The sequence below is a fragment of the Oncorhynchus tshawytscha genome, linkage group LG12 (assembly GCF_018296145.1).
Source record: "Oncorhynchus tshawytscha isolate Ot180627B linkage group LG12, Otsh_v2.0, whole genome shotgun sequence".
Classification (NCBI taxonomy): domain Eukaryota; kingdom Metazoa; phylum Chordata; class Actinopteri; order Salmoniformes; family Salmonidae; genus Oncorhynchus; species Oncorhynchus tshawytscha.
Genome location: NC_056440.1, coordinates 56758556 through 56780901, shown reverse-complemented (window position 1 = coordinate 56780901; position 22346 = coordinate 56758556). Strand labels below are relative to the sequence as shown.

General features: G+C 41.7%; 1 protein-coding gene, 1 long non-coding RNA gene and 1 pseudogene across 7 annotated transcripts in view; 2 read left to right on the top strand and 1 right to left on the bottom strand.

Annotated features, from left to right (window-relative positions):
• Positions 1 to 13: 13 nt before the first annotated feature.
• Positions 14 to 3214, top strand: LOC112232257. The gene is made up of 3 exons (XR_002950620.2): positions 14 to 166; positions 528 to 1165; positions 1295 to 3214. It is a non-coding gene; the product is annotated as an uncharacterized LOC112232257 (long non-coding RNA).
• A 1263-nt stretch (positions 3215 to 4477) lies between these two features.
• On the top strand, positions 4478 to 10336 carry LOC112232142 (annotated as a pseudogene).
• The window catches only part of LOC112264173 (PHD finger protein 21A), a 49999-nt gene continuing 34942 nt past the window's right edge, over positions 7290 to 22346 (bottom strand). For 3 of the 6 annotated variants that reach the window (XM_042330825.1, XM_042330828.1, XM_042330826.1), the window contains 13 exons: positions 19002 to 19175; positions 18640 to 18894; positions 18207 to 18290; positions 17235 to 17555; positions 16608 to 16730; positions 16155 to 16206; positions 15908 to 15987; positions 15568 to 15628; positions 14207 to 14373; positions 13499 to 13654; positions 11451 to 11526; positions 11246 to 11349; positions 7290 to 11125 (listed from right to left, as the gene is read on the bottom strand). In XM_042330825.1, coding sequence (XP_042186759.1) covers positions 10727 to 11125; positions 11246 to 11349; positions 11451 to 11526; positions 13499 to 13654; positions 14207 to 14373; positions 15568 to 15628; positions 15908 to 15987; positions 16155 to 16206; positions 16608 to 16730; positions 17235 to 17555; positions 18207 to 18290; positions 18640 to 18894; positions 19002 to 19175 — 2052 coding nt within the window. In that variant the 3' untranslated portion in view covers positions 7290 to 10726. Of the gene's footprint in view, positions 11126 to 11245; positions 11350 to 11450; positions 11527 to 13498; positions 13655 to 14206; positions 14374 to 14461; positions 14485 to 15567; positions 15629 to 15907; positions 15988 to 16154; positions 16207 to 16607; positions 16731 to 17234; positions 17556 to 18206; positions 18291 to 18639; positions 18895 to 19001; positions 19176 to 22346 lie in introns of all 6 variants that reach the window. The other 3 variants (XM_042330830.1, XM_042330829.1, XM_042330827.1) reach the window with 3 other exon arrangements.

The following is a 22346-nucleotide window of genomic DNA, read 5'->3' as shown; positions in this document are numbered from 1 at the left end:
TTTCAGTGTTTTAATATCAATAAAAACACAGTACAAGTTGTTTTGAAAACAATAATTACGTTAATTTGTTTGTTTTAAACTCGAAACTGCGTCTCACATATTTTTGCTAGATATCAGAAAAGTGACATGCGCAGAAGAGTCACAACGACAATAACAACAAACGCCGGTAAGGTTCAAATTCGACGTGTTTTTAAAATGTTTTTTTTTACTAATGAATGATATTTATAGTTCGTATTATTCTAAGTTAACACCATCTTGGGTGACTCTGGTTCACTGTTCCCAACTAAATGTCTGATAAGGAAATTGCTAGGCTAGCCGCAAGCCTTAATGCTAGCTAGCTATACAACATAGAACACCGATCATCTTTATATCTAGTAGAGACTATCTCTGATTTATCTAACTGGACATTTGGTTAGAGATTAAGCATATCAGACCAGAACATAATATTGAAAGAAACAGAACATGCTGAAAACACAAGTCTCTGTTTTGATGCATTCAACAATGCCTTCCTCTCTCCCCCCCTACAGAATTTCCATAACGAAATGGCTAACGAAATTGCATAACAAATAGCCATTCTGGATTGTGACCTGCTGCTCCATGGTCGTGGACATAAAACTCTCGACAGGTTTGATATAGAGACTGTTTCAGATGAGTTCCTATTAACAACATTTGGATTCCCTCGAGATTTCATCTACTACCTGGTGAAGCTACTGCGTGACACTTTAGGATTCTATACCTCAGGATCCTTCCAGACGAGGATGGGAGATGCCATTGGAATTAGCCAGGCTTCCATGAGTCGCTGTGTGACAAATGCAACCAAGGCACTGGTTGAGAAAGCTCCAGAGTGCATAGGATTCATGAGAGAGGAAGCCACAAAACAGCAGTCCAAAGAGGAGTTTTTCAGGGTAGCAGGAATTACCTAACGTCATGGGGGTTGTAGACTGTGCCCATATAGCCATTAAGGCACCCAATGCAGATGATTCTTCATCTGTCAATAAGAAAGGCTTCCATTCAATAAACTGTCAACTTGTGTGTGGTGCCAGGGGACTTTTGCTCAGTGCAGAGACTAACTGGCCTGGCAGTTTACAGGATAACTGCATATTTCAAGAGTCTTCAGTGTACAAGGAATTGGAAGAGCAGGAAAATCACAAAGGCTGGTTATTAGGTAATATAGCTGATAATCCTCCATTTTAAACTTCCATTGTTGAAAATACTTTTTTATTTTGTATTATTGTCTTGCTCTTCAAGCTTCCCTCTTTCATAATGTCTAACCTAGCCATGCCTTTTCTTGTAGGAGACTGCCACTATTCTTTAAAGAAATGGCTGATGACACCTGTCTAGTACACAGAAACTTCAGCAGACTTTCGATACAACCTGGCTCACACTGCCACTCATGAGATGGTGGGCCGCACGTTCAGGGCCATTCAAACTCGTTTCCGTTGCCTGGATGGGTGCAAAGGCTACCTTCAGTACTCACCTGAGAAGTGCTCTCACATCATTCTGGCCTGCTGTGTCTTGCACAACGTGTCATTGCAATCAGGCTTGGATGCCTGGACGTTTGAGAGGACTGATATACCAGGCCAGTCAGACGACGGCAGTTGAAAGCCAGAGGCTGTGGACTCTGAGGCAGTCTGAATCCGCCAGGAGCTCATTCTTAGTCACTTCAGCTAGGTCTGCATGCTCAGAATCAACAGGGAAAACACTATGTTTCACAGAGCCTGTGCCTGCAATAGAGAAGTGGTTGACACCAGATTCTGTATAAGCAGAAAGAAAGATGATTTTGTGACTAATATAGGTTTTAGTAGGTGTAGATGTACAGTTTCAGAAAGTATTCATACACCTTGACTAATTCCACATTTTGTTGTTGGATTAAATTTATTATTTTTCTCACCCATCTACACACAATACCCCCTAATGGCAAAGTGAAAACATGTTTTTAGACATGTTTGCAAATATTATATTATATTATTGATAATTAAATGTGTATCCTAAAAAACTCTAGTCCTTTCTGATGACAAGCATACCCATAACATGATGCAGCCAACACCATGCTTGAAAATATGGTGGTACTCAGTGATGTGTTGTGTTGGATTTGTATGTATATGTAAAATGTATGTATATGTAGCAGAAAAGCTGTAAAAAAAAAAGTTTTATTTCTCCTCCAAAGAGGGGTGGTGGTGGAGGGGTTAATACATGTGTTTTTTTTAAAGCCCTAATAGCGGACACATTTCTCAACATGCTCACAACATGCAATTGGATCCAAATTATAAACATTTGGATACAGGAAAAAAATGGTGCAAGTCAAATTCTACTCAAATACTGTATTTGGCGGGTTGTGAGCATGTTGAGAGATGTGTCCGTACTTAGGGCTTGATTCAATCAGATTTTTTTAAAGTGCATGTTTTGGATTATTTGTATTCTGTACAGGCTTCCTTCTTTTCATTCTGTCATTTAGCTTAGTAACTACAATGTGTTCGATCCATCCTCAGTTTTCTCCTATCACAGCCATTAAACTCTCTTAAAGTCACCATTAGTCTCACGGTGAAAACCCTGAGCAGTTTCCTTCCGATCCAGTAAATTGAGTTAGGAAGGACACCTGTATCTTTTTAAAAATTTAACTTTTATTTAACTAGGCAAGTCCGTTAAGAACACTGAGCTCAGCACGCACTGAGCCCCAATTGCGCGCCGCCCCAATGGGACTCCCAATAACGGTCGGTTGTGATACAGTCTGGGATCAAACCAAGGTCTGTAGTGATGCCTCTAGCACTGAGATGCAGTGCCTTAGACCGCTGCACCACTCAGGAGTGACTGAGTGTATTGATGCACCATCCATAGTGTAATTAAAAACTTCACCATGCTCAAAGGGATATTCAATGTCTGCTTTTTAATTTTTTTTATCCATCTACCAAAAAGTGCCCCTCTTTGCGAGGCATTGGAAAACCTACCTGGTCTTTGTGGTTGAATCTGTTTGAAATTCACTGCTCAACTGAGGGACCTTACAGATAATTGTATGTGTGGGGTAAAGAGATTAAGTGGTCATTCAAAAATCATATTAACCACTATTATTGTACACAGAGTGAATCCAGCAGCTTATTATGTGGCTTGTTAAGCAAATGTTTATTCCTGAACTTATTTAGGCTTGCCATACCAAACAGTTGAATACTTATTGACTCAAGACATTTCAGCTTTTCATTTTTAATTCATTTGTAAAAAAATTCTAAAAACATAATTCCACTTTGACATTATGGGGTATTGTGTGTAGGCCAGTGACACACAATCTCAATTTAATCCATTTTAAATTCAAGCTTTAACACAGCAAAATGTGGAAAAAGTCAAGGGGTGTGAATACTTTCTGAAGGCACTATGTATTTGCAGACACTGGAATTGTCTACAAGAGGGCAGGGTGTGGTGTACAAGATGTATATGCTCCAATAAATACATGTGTAAATGACTGGTTCATTTATTTTACTCATTATACGCATAATTTTTTTAAACGATACAGTTTAAAGTTCATTCCAAAAACTCTTCGATAGAAAGTTAATTCGCCATATCAAAGGTTTGTTTGAGTTAACGGTGAAAAGACCAAACTGTCTCCATCGCACAGCATGCTTGGCTATCAACAGCAATAAATTAAATCAATTTAATGAGACTTGGAAGGGGCACGCCCTTCCAGATTGTTTCATTTTGAAAAGGGAAACGAAGGCAATGGATGGACTGGACTGTGAGCTGAAAACCTGAGCAAATGATGGAGAACAAACATATTTCTGTTTCCCAGCATCTTATTGAGTAATTGGAGGACCAGACATAGCGAAGTGATCGAAGAGAGCGAGTAAGGATAGACAGTATTTCATATACTCGCATATTTCATATACTTTCATATATTACATTGTGTGTGTTGCACTGATTTTTTAAATACTTTTTTAAAAGAAAATATGCATGAACAGATGTAGTAGGAGTTCTCAGAACTCTGCTGAATCCTGGTTTTGAACTAACTGTTGTAGACTAAATAAAAAGTGTTCAACTAATTTAGACGAGCTGTGATTATTTGTAAATTAAGTTTATTCATATTTTAGTGTTTCTAAAGAATTCATCAACATATCTCATAGGTTGAAACTGTCGATGGGACATGCAATTGATTTTGGTGATATCGAGACACCTGTGGAAAGACAGATATTGAAAAATATTTTTAAATGGAGACTGATGGCTTAAATTGAGTGGGATATTATATTGGTCATCCAGGACAGACTTTTTTTTAAGTCGGAAGGTGAGACAAATCTGCAATACAAAAATTAATGTAAAATAATAATACTCTGAATTGTTGATACTATGTTCATTTAGTATGATGTTTACTATGCTATTTACTAATATTTACTATCAGTAGCCTGGGCTTAGCTAGTGCGGGGAGGTCTATGCAAGGGGAAATATGTAAAATACCTGAGTGCTCATGGTCTGCTTTGTTTGAACTTCACCCCTTTGTGTTAGATACATCACCAAGCGGTTCATTAGAGAGTATGACCATCAAAAGGGTAAAGACTGCATCTAATTTTACTGTCCCTTATGCAAGTTGTCACTTGACTATATTAGGCTGACAGCATTCTGTGTGGTTCTCATACAGGAGTAATATACAGGTGTTGGAAAACTGTGGACAAGGAGACCATCGATTTTGAAATATTGGACACAGCCAAGGTACTATCCAGAGACTGAGTTCATCATGCTCTCGGCTTTAATCGACCTCAGAATTAAGTCTATATTTTTACTGTTTTGGGGATTTATTTCTCTCTGCCCTTGTGTCAGGCCTCTATAAACCCAAAGAGGAAGATTACTCTCAGGCTCAAACAACCAGATCCCCATACCATTTCAACAATTGTAGAGAACAAAACAAACTGGCGTATGCTCCCAAAAGTGCTATGCCTCTGCTAGAGTCTAAATGTTGCCATGAACAGACCACTTTTGAGAGCATAAAACCAACCTGTGTTCCACCCCCCCCGTTTCTTGTTATCGCTCTCTCTCTCTCTCTGCAGGAGTCTGTGGGTTCTGCAGCACCTTCTCTTGAGAGTTCCATTAAATGGGCCGATGGTTTCCAAATGATGTATTCCATCACAGACCGGAGCAGCTTTGAGTCGGTCTCACACTTAAAGAGGATGAGTATTGATCACGTCAAGCAGACCCTGGGTGAGATGACAACTTTAAACGTGTGGAAACACCAGGAAAGGGCAATCAAATGGAGTCTGGAGTGGAGGGCATCTCATTATTGCAGAGGTTACATCTTCTAAGAGGCAATAGGACAGCCTAGAACCCAACCCACCCATGACTCTTTTCAGAACCTACTTTACATAGGCTAGTCCAGCTGTCTTTTCATTGGAGGATATTACGCTTTTGTTTAATGTTTGTCTAATTTATCATAATGATTCCATTAAATCACTCATGACTAGGGGAACAGGTTTTATCAAGGCTGTGTTAAGCTAAGTTTGACTGCTTACAGCTTTTGCTGTAATAAAATACGCAAGCCACTGATACACACCAGTACAGTGATAAAACAGTAGGTCTGCTTATTGTAACTGCAAACGTTATGTGGTGGTTGTCTTTTCTGCATAGCAAGATAGACCATCTTAAACAAGATCATCTCTGTGTATTTTGTGTGTTGTGTGTGTGTGTGTTGTGTCCTTTAATAGGTTTCTAAACTCTGTTTCGTGCTCTTTCATCAGGCATACCTACTGTAATAGTTGTGAATAAATGTGACATGGAGAATGGTGATGCGGACAGGAGAAGGAAAGGCCCTTGCCAGTGATCTGAGGTGACATGTTTCAGTTGATTCACTTGTCTGGTGCCATCAGCAACAACTTCCATTCGGCTATATTCCTATTAGCCATGGAACACTGAATCATACTACATTTTGAAGATGTGTGAACTAAAATGTAGTAAAAGTTTTTGCCGACACAAGTGAATTAAAATATAAATCAGCCAGTGGTGAATGATCCATGCTGGAAAACCATTTCTTTGTCCCTCAACCATATCCATACATTAAATTGACAATGTCCAATTGTTTTCAGTGGGTGATGAGGAATGGAGAACTGATCTATAGCCTCGTGTATGTTCAGGTGCAGCTTCTTTGAGTTGTCTGCGGCAGAATGTTCTGTGGCTGTGGAGGTGGCGGTTGAGAAGTTGGTACGAGAGGTGCGTCTGGAATACCAGCATCACCTACTGGCCATGGAGGGTCACTCAAGCTCCCCCGCAGCAAGACCATGCAATGGTGATGAAGGCATTTCACAGAAAGTATACACACACACACACACACACACACAGTGTGTCTATGGCATATTTGGTTAATGCACAATTGCATAGAGGTTCACACAGCTTTGATATGGCACTTGACAACATCAATGGGAGTTTGACAGAAAACAGCTGAAAATGGATCGGAAGTTGCACTTTGACCTGGAGGTATTAATCGCTCACTACCGCCTGTTTGACAGTGAATTGATTGCTGTCTACAGTGTTTGTAAGAAGAACTGTCACACACCTCATCTTGATGGCTGTTCATAATCCGGATATGTTTATACAGAGAGAGAAGAGATGCCACAATTACAACTTTGTAATTTTATTTAAAAATGGTCAAATAAATAAATACAAATTGATCGAATGCTCCAAAAAATCTTGACTTACTCTGACACTGCAATGGAATTTGCCAAACACTGCATACAAACAGCTGCATAAAATAACTCAAGTACAGGAAAGAGGTCAAATGAATCAGTGGATCACAGGCAACAAAAAGGATTGGTAACAAAACCGTAGTCAAAAATAAACAAATACTTCTTTAAAAAAATTGTGAAAAAATACAACCGACAAATATTACAAGAGAGTATGCAGTCTGTGCAATAAACCATTTACACTATATCCAGCACATTAGTGCCTTTGACTTGCTTGATCTGCTACAATGCATCTTAACAAAGAGGAAGAATACTTTTCGTTGAGAAAAAAAGCCTTCTAAATGAATGAAATGATACGAGTGCATGAAGTAAGAGGTGGGACAGAGGTTTACAAGAAAGGGGGGAGTCTCCATATTGATGGCAATGAAATGCAACTAAAATACTTGAAGGCCACAGATGTGACGTGATTTCGCATGAGAATAACTGTTTTCAGAACTAATCAAGATATGCAGAGATGAGAGAATCTAATCAATATTGGTTTCCTAATTGGTTGCTCTCGTTGTGAATATTATTTAGCTGGTGTAGATCATAAATGGAAATAAAAAAAATCTTTCTTTCATTCTTTGGATATTAACTTTGTTTCTATTTTTTTTTCTTACCACAGCATGACATTTACTTTCTTTCACAGCACAAAGCACTAGACAATATTTGAGTTGGCCATACCACCCCCATCTTCCTCCCTAAGTCAGAAAATAAAAACAATTCCGCCCATAATATTCAGCACTTTGCCTTCAAAGTTATGATCCAATAAAAGTCACTAATTGAGAGGGACATTTCATTTCCTACGTGAGTCATTGGGGTACGTATACAGTACATTAAACATTTACTGGTACAGCTGTAGCTTTCAATATACTGCTGTAACACTTTACATTAAGGTAGCCTATACCCTGGTTACTTTTTTGTTACATATTCGTTATAATGGGTTATAAACTAAAATCTGTAAACTACTAAATAACAGTCTATGAACGACTTGTGAATATTTTATGAAAGGCACCTTAAAGTAAAGTGTTACCAAGGTTGGAAAGGTGAAATTCAGTTCTATATATGAAAAGTAGGAATGTTTTTTAAAAGTATAATCATGTCCATACAATCTATTTGCATATGTAGGCATAGGTTTGTTGAGGTTTCGACAGCTGTAGTTTTGTTTTTGGGCTCATCATGCTGAGCACAGATGGGGGAGTGTATTTGCTGAGATCCTTATTATTTCTATTGCATTAGAGGCACTGAGAGCCACATTTTTCTAAGCTTCTGCACCAAAAAAAAGGTCCAATAAAAACACATCAAAATGATTATAAAGATAAGATGAAGAATATGTCAATTATTTAACAATATTCAGAAAATAAATCTGGCCCTAAAATTATAAATTTTCATGGTAAGTATGTGTCATTGCTGCCACTTTTATCATTTGCATCTTGTCCCGTGAAGACGGCAAGTCAGGAGAGAACTAAAGGATTTAACACTGTTGAGTGTTCAACCACAAGGTGCATTATAATATTTGCTAATTGCTTGTATTTGAGGGACTTGGTGGACGGACAACTCAAATAGTCGTTCAAATCACAATCCTTATTTTTCATACACTGGCAAGTCAAGTCAAAACGAATCGGAACTCTCTTACATGATGACTCAGAGCAACTGACCCCCTTGTAAATACAATAGGTTCCCATTTTAGCCTATCATCTCAGTTCTGTGCAAAGAGAAGTCGATTTCCTGAAGTGGAAGTGGTTCATCACAAATAGACAAGATTTCCACAATTCATTGAATTTTTTTTGTGACACTCAAACAAGACCAACAATACACCGAACAGTTTGTTCACGAGGCGCAGCATTTTCTTAAGGCAATTGCTACACAACGACAAGTACCCGCAGGCCAAAAGGAAGAGTGGCCTCAACACAAGACACTGGACTGGGCCATCACTTATCCTTTAACTAATGCTCTCCTTTTGATCTGGCGATAGATTAAAAACCCGATCTTGCATCTTCTCTTTGTGCTTTCCAGTTAATTGCATTATTATTATGATTTGTTTATGTATTTTCAAACATAAAACATTGCCATGGTTTGGGTGCATTTCATGTCAGAGGAAATATAGAGCCTTGTAAAAGCCTTCAAACTCTCTAGACAAAGGCACCGCCAGGGGGACCCATTCCGTATGATGTAGTACAGCAAGTAGGCCCTGTGATGAAATGATATGTTTACCGGTAACCTGTTCCTTCATTGCCATTTAACGTCCCCAATTTCTCAAGTGTTTCACAACTAATATAATCGACATTGCATTGCAACTCTTAAGGACTTAAGCATGTAAAACGGCAGGTTATGAACAAAAGCTACACATACTGTACAAAAGTGTCAAATGAAAAGTGACTTGTCAGTGTGGTGGTGTAAAATATAGTCGTTCAAATGTTCATATTTACTTTAGACATGTTTATGGCAGGATGAGGGTATGTGGTTCGGTTCCAGTTTTTTTTTTTTTGCCAACAAGTTTGTGCTTTTCCTTTTCCTGACCATTTTCCCAAACAACATATGGTACAATGTCATTGCCACGCTTCTCTTTTGTATGTCTGTAACTGCCATGCTAAATTTGTGCCTATCTACAGGGACTCCTAATTGAAACCTTAAAAACATTATATAACAAAATAGGACTGTTTCCCTGCTGTATTTGGATACAATAGCATTTGGCAGTTATGAATTGAGCATATTGAATAAAAATTCAATTGCAAGGAACATTTAAAAAAAAAAAAATCTATTTACATAGTTTTTTCCGGTTCAAATATATTTTATAAGAAACCAAAGTAATGCGAAAGAGAAAAGCACTTTTGAAGAAGCATATCTTGATGTTCGAAAACTAGGAAGACTAGAATAGAAATATATTCCCCCAGAATAAATGGTTGTTTCCTTTAGCAACAGATCATGACAAACGGACACAAAAAAAACCTCAGACAATATCTGAACTGATAGTCGCTAAGTCCCCCGTGCATGCCTAGAGCTGCAGTCACATGGAATATTGATGCAGCCGCTTTCCGTCTATGCCTCCGAACGTATCAATCAACAAAGTGGTCAATCATATTCTCAAAATAATACAAAAGGAACGCTAGGTTCAGCAACAATGGATAACGCAAAACAAGTCATGATAAAGGTGACCTCGTAAAGAAAAACATCTTCATTGTCAATGAAGCCTTCAAGCTGAATGCTGGGCTCCTCCCACTGTAGCCAGTTTGTCTGGCTGTCTGTTGGGCAGCACTGAGGTGACAGTGGATACAACTTGAACGTCAGGCTGACCTATGTTGAGCCATCATCTGTCCTGTGATGTAGCTTTAAGCTGTACTGCAGAGTTGTTGGTGGTCGTAATGGGGGCAGGTGGGATAGATGGATGGTGGTGAGCTGGAGCTCCTGTAAGACAAAAAGTGTGATTTGGGACTAATCAGATCCCTCAGGCAATACTTCAGTGATTTTCAAAACTGTCGACAAATACTGCAGCAAACAAAAACCTCGTCCCCTGGTAGTTTATAAATTCCAAATGGCTGTTATGTTGTTTTGGTTGATCCAATTGTTTCTGGTGTGGTGTAGGATCTTCAGGCGAGCGGGCAGGTCTCATCTTTGGACATCTCGGATCCATCTCCCCTGAAGCTGCAGACTAAGACACCCTAAGAAACCATCCCCACAAAGAGGCGCTATGGCGACTATTGGAGGCACACATTGGTGTGATGTTTATTACTATTAACAATATCGTTATTATGAGTAAGAGTGTCAACATCGTCAGACTTGAATAATAATCTTTGACCTCGATTGGCATACCACTGGTACATAAAGTCACCCTCCTTCGTCCCTTTCCCTTTCTCCGTCTGATAATCATAATGTCCTCTCGGACAATCCAATAATACACAAACTAACAATAACAACGACCCCAAAAATATATATGTCGGTGTCTGTGTTAATCGATTGGCAACTTTGGGCAACTTCATGGGGTGCTTTATCTTTTTCTTTCCCTCTCTTTGGGGGTTCCTGTCCCTGGACTGGGTGGGTGGGTGTTATTTGGCCCCCTCTGCTACATCCACAAGGGCCGGTGCTATAGTCTGGGGAGGCTCAAAGGTTTTGCCAAGGCTGCTGCTGTTGAGGTTGTCCATCTCTTTAACGTCCTCTTTCTTCCCTTCCTCCTCGGTCGCCCCGTCCGCGTTGTTGTTCAGGTCGTCGCCGCTATTGTTAGTCATGTTCTTGTGCTCCTCGGGACTTGTGTCGTCCGTGTGGTCAGCACTGGCACAGTCTGCTCCTCCATTTGTCAGGCTGGTCTGGAGCGCTGGTGGTGAGGCTTCAGTGGATGGGCAGAAGTTGATGCCCTGAATGAGATGCACCAGGCCCTTGACCTTCTCCAGGGAGTTGTGCATGTCCCTCTGACGGGCCAGGATAGTGTTCTTGTTCTCCATACATTTCTTTAGAGAGAAATAGGGAAATAGGCTCATTAGTAATTAACCATCCAGTTCATCTATTGTTCTGAGATGACTTCACACACCTTCAGGGTTAGCATCAGTGTCATGCAGTGTACTGCTTACCGTTATGGATTGGCTCAGCTGTTTGACCCTTTGTTCTAGCTGTTCTCTGTCCTGCTTGAGTTCCAAGCTCCACTTCACCAGTTTCTGCTTCTCCTCCTCTTTAGCTGTCAGATACACCATTACAGTCAACATTAAAAAGTGTTACATTAGATGAACACAAATTCATTTGGAGGTAGCTCTTTTTAAGATCTGGCTTCTCCTGTACCTGCTTTATATGCAATGTAGGAATGAACAATAGCGAGGGTTCCAGGCCATGGGATTGCCTCATCTTTCATCAAAATCTAAAGAAGAAAAGGGAAAACAATTGAATCCATGTCAACAATAGGCTTAAGTTCTGCTTCTTTTTTTTCTTCTTTTTTAAAAATGTTTGAATAACCATTCAACCATCCATTATGTTTCATTCGTTTTTTTTGGGTGGAGACAAGTGAGCGGAGAAATACAATATAATTCAAATACTGAGCTATATAGTGTATGCTCCCCCCCAAAATTGGGATATAATACGAATATAATTGTTTAGAGAAAGAGATTTCCGTTTAACAAGTTATACTTTCTTCTCTCAAAAAAGGTAGCGCTCAAAAATGATTGACACTCCTAAAGATTCTGATAAATGAAGTCGTCAAAAGGTTTAGTATTTGGTCCCATGTTACTAGCACTTGTCATTCTACAAACTTGTTGGACGCATTTGCAGCTAATGTTAGTTTTGGTTGTTTCAGATTATTTCGTTCCCAATAGAAATGAATGGTAAATAAATGTATCCTAGTCACTTTTATTGTAAATAAGAATAAAATATGTTTCTAAAAATACCTGGGGGTATGATCAAAGATCATACCCCCAGCCACATGCTTAACCTCCCCTGTTATTGGTAATGGTGAGAGGTTAGCATGTCTCTGACTTTATCACTCATCATTATTCACACCATCCACAATTAGTATATATTTTTTAACCTTTATTTAACTAGGCGAGTCAGTTAAGAACAAATTCTTATTTTCCATGACGGCCTAGGAACAGTGGGTTAACTGCCTGTTCAGGGGCAGAACGACTTGTACCTTGTCAGCTCAGGGATTCGAACTTGCAACCTTTCGGTTACTAGTCCAACACTAACCACTAGGCTACCCTGCCGCCCCAAATGAACAAGCGTTTAGAAGCATATTAGATTGTTATTTGCAATAAAAGTGACTCTATAATGACGCAATACATGAATCACCATTCATTTGTATTTGGCACAAAATAATCTGAAACAACCAAATGAACTGCAAATGCATCCAACAAGTTTGTAGTCACTTGCCTAGGTAAATAAAGATGAAATTAAAATAAATAAACAAGCTTGATGTAGTCCTTGCGTGCTATGAATACGGGACCGAATGCTAACCTTTTGACTACTTTAATTCTACGAGTATTTATGAGTGTCAATCATTTTGATGGCTACTTTTGAGAAAAAACATTATTACTTGTTAATAAAAATATTTTCCTAAACAATTGTATTAGTTTAAAATAAAATATAGCTCGGTATTTGAATTATTTAATTTATACAGTTATTATTGCTCATCTTTATCAAGGGTGTCAACAACTTCGGGCCGCACTGTATATACTTTAGTTGAAATTGCCTGAATTCTTACGCCCCACTTTTAGATGTTCACACAATCATGGCTCTGAACGCTGTTGTCAAGGAGTTTAGGACAGAGAGACAAGGCCGTGAATCAAATGATTATTGGTTACTGTAGGTTATCATACTGTATGTTATGGAAACATTGCACAGAGGGATATCAACATAACGCGTCTTCCCTTTCAACCAAGCTACCAAAAGTCCAGGGACACATACAGGGCCCCTTTGGAGCACTTCCACATAAAGTGCACAAATCTTTCATAGACCAGACGAACAAAAAAAAGAACAAGATGACAGTGCAAGAAGCATTTTGTACAAATAATGAAGTGAAATGCATGGCGCTTTCTCGTGCCTGTTCAAAAACGTTGTTTGGAGAACATACAAAGCTAGGAAACAGTCTTATTGCTCAGACCCCCTACACTAAGACAAGCTCTGAGATTCCTGAGAGCACCAGGACAAGGTGGCACGAGTGGTTCTCACTGACGTTTCACCCTTCTAATATCTCACTCTGACAAAACTGGCTTGGATAAACAGGGGTGGCTGTGGCTCAGCTGGAGCTTGTATTAGCTGCATTTAGTGTACGACCGGCCTGGGAACTGCTGGGGGAGCTTCTAAGAGGCTGAGACTGCAGGGACAGGTGATGCTGTTACCTGGTCGTGACATTTGGGGCAGATCCACATGCCCCTGGGAATGGTTTTCAAGGGTGGAGCGAGGCAGTCCAGATGGTAAACACGTGCACATGTGTCACACATGAGCAACTGACCACTGCGCCTGCACACAGTGCAGAAGTCCTCATGGATGTCTCCCTGTCAGGAAGAATTGCATCAATCAGTATTGTGGCCCACTACGCCCAACCGATCATACCTGGATATGTGGGACTAGAGGAGAGGGGAGTCGAACTTCACTGAATGACACCTGCCCAATCTGACTGTGCTTTCAAACTGTTCACAATTGCAATTGTGTTTGTGGGCACTTGGTGTTGTTCACACGAGCCAGTTTTCACTGGATGACCGCGAGTAATGTTGCTGGTCACGGTACCCTACCAAACCCCAAACACCACTGTCAACAGCAATGACGTGCGATGCGTTGATCCAAACATCCTCAGCCAAAGGAGTGAGGGACTTTTCACTTTGTAAGGTTATGGACACCAGGACACACAGATTGTCACACATAAATGAATGATGGATGTAATGGCATGTAGGGTGTAAAAGTGAATGAATGTGGAAGGTTTCATGTTGTAAGGAGGGGTGGTCTGTCCTGAAACCATAGGGCCTCAGGGAGATACCACTGAGGGGGGATTTGGGGGGAGGCTTCCTCTAGTCCTGGTAGGTGCAGTGGGCTCTCCATCATCTACTTACATCCCCAGAGCTGGGTCTAGGCAGAGGGAGGGTGTGGGGGTGGACGGGGAAGTGAGAGCCCCCCCTCTCTGGCCGGTGGTTGGCCGGGGAGGCGGAATGACTGCTGGTGGGGGATGTTGGGGTGTGAAGACCCAGCTCAGGAACACTGCTGTATTTGGGTGGGCGACCTGGGTGAGATGAGACACGACAAAACAAAACAAAAACAAAAGAAAGGAAAATGGGAGAACAAAATAAAAAAACATTCCCATGACATACCTGTGACAATGGGTCCTCATTGGCTAGCGCATAAGGAAGAGGAAGAGGAGGAGCACAGACAGAAGCGTTAGTACACAGCGAGGGGGAACAGCATGAAGTCGGGTCAAGAGGAAGGGTGAGCTGGGCAAAGCTGACAGTTAATTGGGACAGTAGTTCCGAGAACAAAGCAGGTCAAAGCAAGACATAAGCCACATCGTATCGGCCCGCAGGGCAAGACTTTGTTGAAACAAATGTCAAATCTAATATCTACATTATTCCAATGTACTCTATGAAACAATAGGTCAAATACAGCTGCATTCAACATTGTCAGTCAGAACGTGGGAAGCAAATGCTTGGTTCATAAGAGGATTCATTCTCCCAAATGTTCTGCTCACAGAACCGCAGTGTACCACTAAATATGTTACATAACAGGCCTCTTAAGTCTGTCACAAACAAATGAGCAGTGAGATCTGACTTGGCTTGGCATGCCATACTAGCCTGAGATCCACAAACCTGTTTGGTTAACATTCCACTACATATACTCTGTGTAAATGCTAAACATGAGAAAGAGTGGCAAGGAGTGGAATGCTAACTCAGACTGGTACCCAGGCTAATGCCATACACGTAGCATTCAGACAGAGACATGGCTCAAATCCACATGGGGGTGTTTTGCTTGGTGGAGTCCTGGGGTGAGCAAATACAGTACATAGCTGTGAAGCCATCCTCAACAATACATTCAGAGCAGGGTGGGAAGGCATCTTACTGAGAGGGCAAAGAGAGCTGGTTAAGTAGCATGAATTACAGACAGGGCAAAAGCACAGAGTCAAGTGGTATTAAAAGCAGGAAGTGCAAGGAAAGAGCCAGCTCTATTGCACTAGCATGATAGCACAACCAAAAGAGCTCCGACAAGAAGTCTGTGACGGGGCAGTATCACAGTACAACAAAATTATGTATACTGGTCTCCACCGTTGTATGAGATATGACAGCATAGACTTCCTCGAGGTGTCTGGGAGAGCAGGGTTGTGCGGTCCAATTGACATTGTGTTAGCAAGGTTACAAGGTGGGACACTCCACACAACCCTGAGTAGCTAGATGTTTCCATAACCTGACAGGAGATTCATACTGACCTCTCTTCCTGGTGCCTTGGTGTAGAGGAGTGTTCAGGTAGGTGACACCATTCTTCTTACGCTGTAAATAGAGGTTGTGTTTACTACTTAGGTCTGGTTCTCGCACACAGCAGACCTAGAACAGGTACAGTATCCAGAGTTGGGGTCGGTTCCATTTCAATTCCAGTCCATTTCAGAAAGTAAACCAAATTCCAATTCCACATTTTTAACCATGGAAGAGAATTGGAATTTCAACGTACTTCCTGAACTGACTGGAATGCATAAGTGGAATTGAGACCAACCCTGACAGTATCATCATAATGCCATAATAATAACAACGTTAGTGGTCTATGTACTGCACCTCAGGCTCAAACACTGCTCCACTGTATACTGGGTTTGCTGTTGTTCTCCTCTTGCGCTCCTGCCTCCGACTCTGGATCTCTACACAGGTATAGAATAGACCAGGCCAGTATAACACACTGGACATATCTGAAGTTAAATTGTCTTCATGCAGGCGCAGACATTATTGACAAAACGTATACAGAATAGGGTGGGGGGGGGTGCTATATAAAAAAATATTTAAAAAAGCTCCATTTGGGTCTTCCAACCTTCCAGATGGTCATATGTCACAAGTCCCAAGGATACCATGAAGGCAAGTTTCTGTGGGAGAGAACAAGAAATCACATTTTTCATTAAACGTGTCAAAGATTGCCCCACAAAGCTGACCATATACAGTACCAGTCAAAAGTCCGTGGTTTTTCTTTCTTTATTTTTTTTACATTGTAGAATACGCTAGTTGAGAGAATGCCAAGAGTGTGCACAAAGCTGTCATCAAGGCAACGGGTGGCTACTTTGTCTAACACTTTTTTGGGGGGGTTACTACATGATTCCATATGTGTTATTTCATAGTTTTGATGTCGACACTATTATTCCACAATGTAGAAAATAGTCAAAAAAATAAAGAAAAACCCTTGAACGAGTAGGTGTGTCCAAACTTTTGACTGGTACTGTACTTTTATTTTCTTGTTGTCATTGCATCTGTGTATAGAGTATAGGCCCACCTGGGGGTTGTCCTCTCTCTTGTTCCTCAGCAGGGGTGGAGCGGTGCTTCTAGCGGTGTGTGAAGGGGAGGAGGGCGCACTGGCCGAAGTCTTCGGGTCTGTAACACCCCGAGCTTTAACAGCCTGGAGGGCGGAAGTAACAGAGTTAGCCACACACAACAAGAGCCACAGTCCCTCCACGGTGGATGTGACGCTCCCCCCCACGAGAGACACACATTTTCACACACAGCAAACCAGGACAGAGGGTGGTGATGACCTGGCTTATGTAGGATTCTACATTTGTGAATGTTATTGGGAGGTCTTCCAATATTCAGTGTATCTACGAATTCCCTCTCTGGAATAGTTTGTGGCAGCTGCTCAAGTACCTAGCCATGCACATCAACAAAGCAGGGTGTCTACGCCGACCAAATTGAGTTAAGTAAGAAGCCTGTGATGAACACAAAATAGCAAGGCTAACAGCTGGGTGCTTCTTGGTTTAACAGCAATGAAAATGGTAATTCCACTACCGACGGCCCTACTGAAAATATTATCTGGAAGCTAATAGATTTCATTTGATTGGGTCCACAGAGAAGACTAATTTAAACAAATCAAATTTGCCCGCCCCCTCTTTGTTCCCCCTCCTCTCACCTTGGTGTCAGGGCTGAGGCTTCTGATCTGAAGGGTCTGATGAGTTGCCAGGGTGGCAGTAATGGTGGCCGGCGAGGTGATGACGATGCCAGTCAGCTGGGCAGAGGGCAGGGTCTTGGTGATGCTGGCGCAGGGCTGGCCGTTTACAACGCGTACCTGGTGGATGGGCCCGGTGGTGGAGGCCAGTGAGGTGGAGGTCAGCTTGGTGGTCAACATGACAGGCCGCTGGAGGAGCTGAGGAGCAGCCAGCATGGGAGGAGGGGGCGCAGGGGCGATGGGTACCATGGAAGTGGGCGTAGGCGTGGCTGGTTTAGGTCGGACCTGGTCCACAATATAGACAGGAGGATAGTGAGTATACAGTATGTAAGGGCCCATGTGTTTTAAACAGTAAGAAAAAGTGCATACCAAATACACAGCATTGTCATTAGCCCTCTGTGATCAACACACAGAGCAGCAACAACAGAGGGCATGCCACATTCACAACAAAGGTTAGTAGGAGGTGGGTTGGCACTGGGCAGGTAGATTGAAGGAACAGCCAAAGCACGTGGTAAGGAACAACACCGCTGACATAGATAGTGAAGCCAGGTAGTTAGCAAGGGGTTACGAAAATGCCACTGAAACAGGTCTTGGGCCAAGCCTCCGGTCCTGAACAAAAAGCATATGAATGCAGGAACACACACACGTCACAAAAGGACACGAGACAAACACAACAAATTAGAAAGAACTTGCTCCAACAGTCCCCTCCAGTAGAATCCCTATTCAGACCTCTGAATAGAAAACCCATTGTAGTCTGGTAGGCTATCCAATCAAACTGCCTCAAATGGAGTACATTTGACGTTATAGGACGTCAGATGATAGCTAACGAATTAAAAGCTGGCCATTCTAGGACTGATATCCAGTCTAAACGCCCCCTGCTAGTGTTACTGGAGAGAGGCTGCGGGGTGAGGGGAGGGGAGATCCACGTGGACGAACCTGCGTTAGAAAGGTAGGTCGAGGCGTCAGTCTAGGCGGAGGGACAAACTGAGGAACTTTGATAGGCTGGGCAGTGGCCTGCACCTGCGATGAAACCATCCGTTTACACACATTAGAGAATGCGGAAAACCACACAGTCTCAAGGAGATAGACCTTCACACAGTGAAGAAAAGTTGGTCCCAGATCTGACTCATTCCTTGTGAAATCTGCATTTGCAGACACTCTTGCGGCGACACAGAAAAGGGCGATACATCCTCCTTATCTAAAGAACATGGCAACCCCACCTGTGCCCTGTGATTTCAAATGTTTGTTTACAAAATCAGAAATATACTATTAACACAATCGGGACTTCAGGGACACTTCAGTGTAAATGAATTGTATGTGCAGACAATGAAGTGGAGTGAGTGACATGCCGGACATACAGTATACTTACAACAATAGTGTTCTTGGGGACTATCCGAACCGGCTCCATCCCCTGATGGGTCAACTTGCTGGATGTCTGAAGGTTGATAGGTGCACTCAGTGAGTCAGGGTGACCTATGCTGGCCTTGGGCGTGTTGCTGATGGAGGTGACCTTGGCGACGGAGGGTCGCGGCGTCACGGCGGAAGCAGGCATTGTAGCGGTGGCAGCTTTCAGTACCAGAGGTAGAGTCTTAGTGGCAATGACCGGGGTGACCGTCATCGTGTTCTGTCCAGGAGAGAAGCTAAGTTGAATATGGGGCTACCCTTCAACAATACATATGAACAGATTACTATTACAGCAGTGTGCGTGTGCGTGTGTGTGTGAACAAGTACCTGTGGTGTGCTCAGTTTGTCAGGCGAGGGCAGGGAGGGTGGGGTGTGGAGGTTAGGAAGGGCAGAGGCCTTCCCATCAGGCTGCACTGGGTGCTGGGGCTGCTGATGGGCCTGGACCTCCGGATGATCCTGTTTCACCAGCAGCTCTTTTCTCAGCTGCTCCACCACCTTCTTCTGCAAGACAGCGGAGGACAGACAGATTTAAGTTGACAGAAGGAAAAGTTTTCATATGGATCGTGCTGTCCTAGAGAGGTACATACATAATGATGACTCAAACAAAACTGTCCAGTACCAGGATATCAAAAGCACGAAACAAAAGTAAAAAGAGACAAGCAACTGTCCTTGTCAAATGTTATTCTTTACCTCATACAAACTCAATTCCCTTCGTTGCCGACTCAGTCATTTAAAAAAAAAATTTTAAGTATCTTCATAGGCAATAAAGGCATTTTTTGCTTAAACGTAATAGAAATGCTTTCTGCTTAAGGCAGATGGAGGTGGTGAGGTAAATGGGAACAGAAAGAGCGAGAAGAGAGAGGAACAGCATCTGCTTCAGGTTAAATTCACATTGAAGAGAACAGCATCTGCCTCAGGTTAAATTTATAACCCAAAATAGACGACATCAGCTAACAAACCAAAAAATGGCCACATCGCGCACTGAACTAAAGAATCCAAACTGTGTACATTACCCAGTTGATAGTTGAACAAAAAACAAATGTTCAATGTATCCACATTTTTATTCGGACTAGACCTTAATAAAATGACAGGATTATTTTCAAACGCATGTAGGCCTAAATCCTGTTCCATATACATGTAACCCTCCCTGGGCAATACCAGGAAGTGTCCTGGAGACTTCTAGTTATCCCTTTGTTATGGCAAAAAGGCACAGATTCAGTATTACATGTGTATATATTAACCACAACCAACTACTACAGCTAAACATTAATACAAAGTAAATGAGGATGAACAATCCTTCTAGCCTCCTGCAGAATCAGTTCTTGAAACTCACATTTGGAATTTGGTCCAATAAAATACCGCCTGGAACCGTTTTACACACACTGTGACAAAGACACACAAGGCTGACAGCAAGCGAAGTGGCAGGTGTCCCAGATTCCCCCTGGCTACGGCACATAGGGCACCTACCCCAGTTATGAGCAGCCTGCTTCTAGGCAAATCATCTGTGCCATCCCCCAACAGGTTTATACTGGTTCTGACACAGCAAATCACAAACATTCTCAACGATCTGTAACCTTACCCACTCAGTGAGCATCCAGCCTTATCTGGTAGGCTCATAGAATGCTTCGCGGTTTATAATATTTCCTGCTTTCTTTTATGCCCAGAGAGCTAATTGCTGAACCTTGCACACACACACACACACTTTCCAACTGGCTTGGCTTCAGACTAGTTCGCATTGACTGTGGCACTGGCACTGCCCCTCGCGGGCCAGCCAGGAGATAGGGGAGGACACGTATGATGAAGTCAGCACAATGAGACGCAGTTCATTCTTCCCTCACATTCACTCTATTGACGTATGCATTGAAAGCCCCCTGCTGTCTGCGTCTGATAAGACAGAACAGAGTCCGACCGCTCTAGTTCACCTCTGTCCATTCACTCACACTCACTGCAGTGAAAAGTGAGCCAACGTCCTCTCAGTAGCCATGGGCGGGATGAGCCAAACTTTCTGGAGGGTAACTGACTGTCTACGTACATTCTGCCAGAGCAAGTAAAAACACCCAACTGTAGCTTTACAAGGAAAATATAACCATTAATTAATAAATATAAATCCCAATCATGTATGTTCTTTCTTACCTTTTATCTGACTTAGTACAGTAATGATCATGCTCTTTTTTGTTGAGATATATATATATATATATATATATATATATATATATATTACTGGCATTGACAATTGTTAGATTCATACTACACTGTTGAGGGAAGAGCTTGCAAGTAAGTATTTCACTGAAATACCATTTCCACTTCATTTGATCCTCAATAGGAAAACAACCTTTAAGTTTCTTCCTATTCATCAAAATACAATATTTTTGTTGATCAAATCAAGCAGTAGTACAATACGGAACAGCCCATTTGGAAATAGATCCGACACGCATGAACAAACTCTGAGACCACATGGCAACTGCAACATCAATTAATAACCAAACACATGTGTGTCTGAACAAAAAGGCCAACCTGTGCATGTGAAATACACAGCTCCAGGGAAGAGCAACAAGCATGAGGCTTTCAGAAGTGTTGTTGTGAATGGCATGTGTTTGTGTGTTAGTTTAACAAGAGGGGATGTGTCAGTATTAGACAGTGACTTCCATTCATGTGCTACATCCACCCTCTGGTCCACAATTCCACCACGGCACGCCTCTAATGTAATCTTTTATTGGTTTTGAGGTGAGGGTCCTGTCAGCTCTACATGGTGATGCTGCTCACATTCCCTTATCTCCTCTTAAACCAGGCCTATTTAACTGCTACAGGCGCTGCACTTTCCACCCCTCAGTGCAGCTTTCCACCACTCAGTGCAGCTTTCCACCACTCAGTGCAGCTTTCCACCACTCAGTGCAGCTTTCCACCACTCAGTGCAGCTTTCCACCCCCCCAATGATTTTTTTTTACATACATGGAAGTCTCTGGAAAAAAAAATTATGCATTAATTCATCAATTATAAAGTCAATTTGATTTTTACCAATCTAACTACATAATGGTATCCATGTATTTGGATGGTAAATCTCTGTTGATAAACTGCATAAATCGAGATGTAGCCTAGGCCTATCCACAATACAGGTGAATGCATATTCAATAGCAGTGTGTGCGTGCATTGAGTTCTAGAGCTTGGGGCTACAGATGACAAAAATCAGTTTCCCTTCCATTTGAGATAATAGCAGTCAGTTAGCATGACTTTTATGAATTGTAAAGCCTTTATATGGTTTATTACATGAATTTTGAAGAATTCACAACTGGTGACGTTAGCTGATGAAGATGATCTCATAACAAAACGTACAAGATCTCCTAAGCCTGCTTTTACCACAGACCTGATTTTCTGCGTTTATTCAAAATCCCTCCAAAAAAAACAGCATTCATTTTCCCCCATAGGCTTTCTCCAATGAACCATGGCAGAGTTAGTGCCTACAAAAAGACGCCATTACTTTTGCTCTCTATAGATCATCTTTGGGAGAGACGTGGGTGAGACCAAATAAGTCGTCTTAATGAATACTTTCAAGTGATGTCCTCTGGATCCACATTGTACATTTTTTTGTATATGTCTGTTACACAGACAATTCATTGAATTGAATTGTCTGTTATCAATTCAACGAATAACGTTTTTGGTGGCAATCAGCTTGGA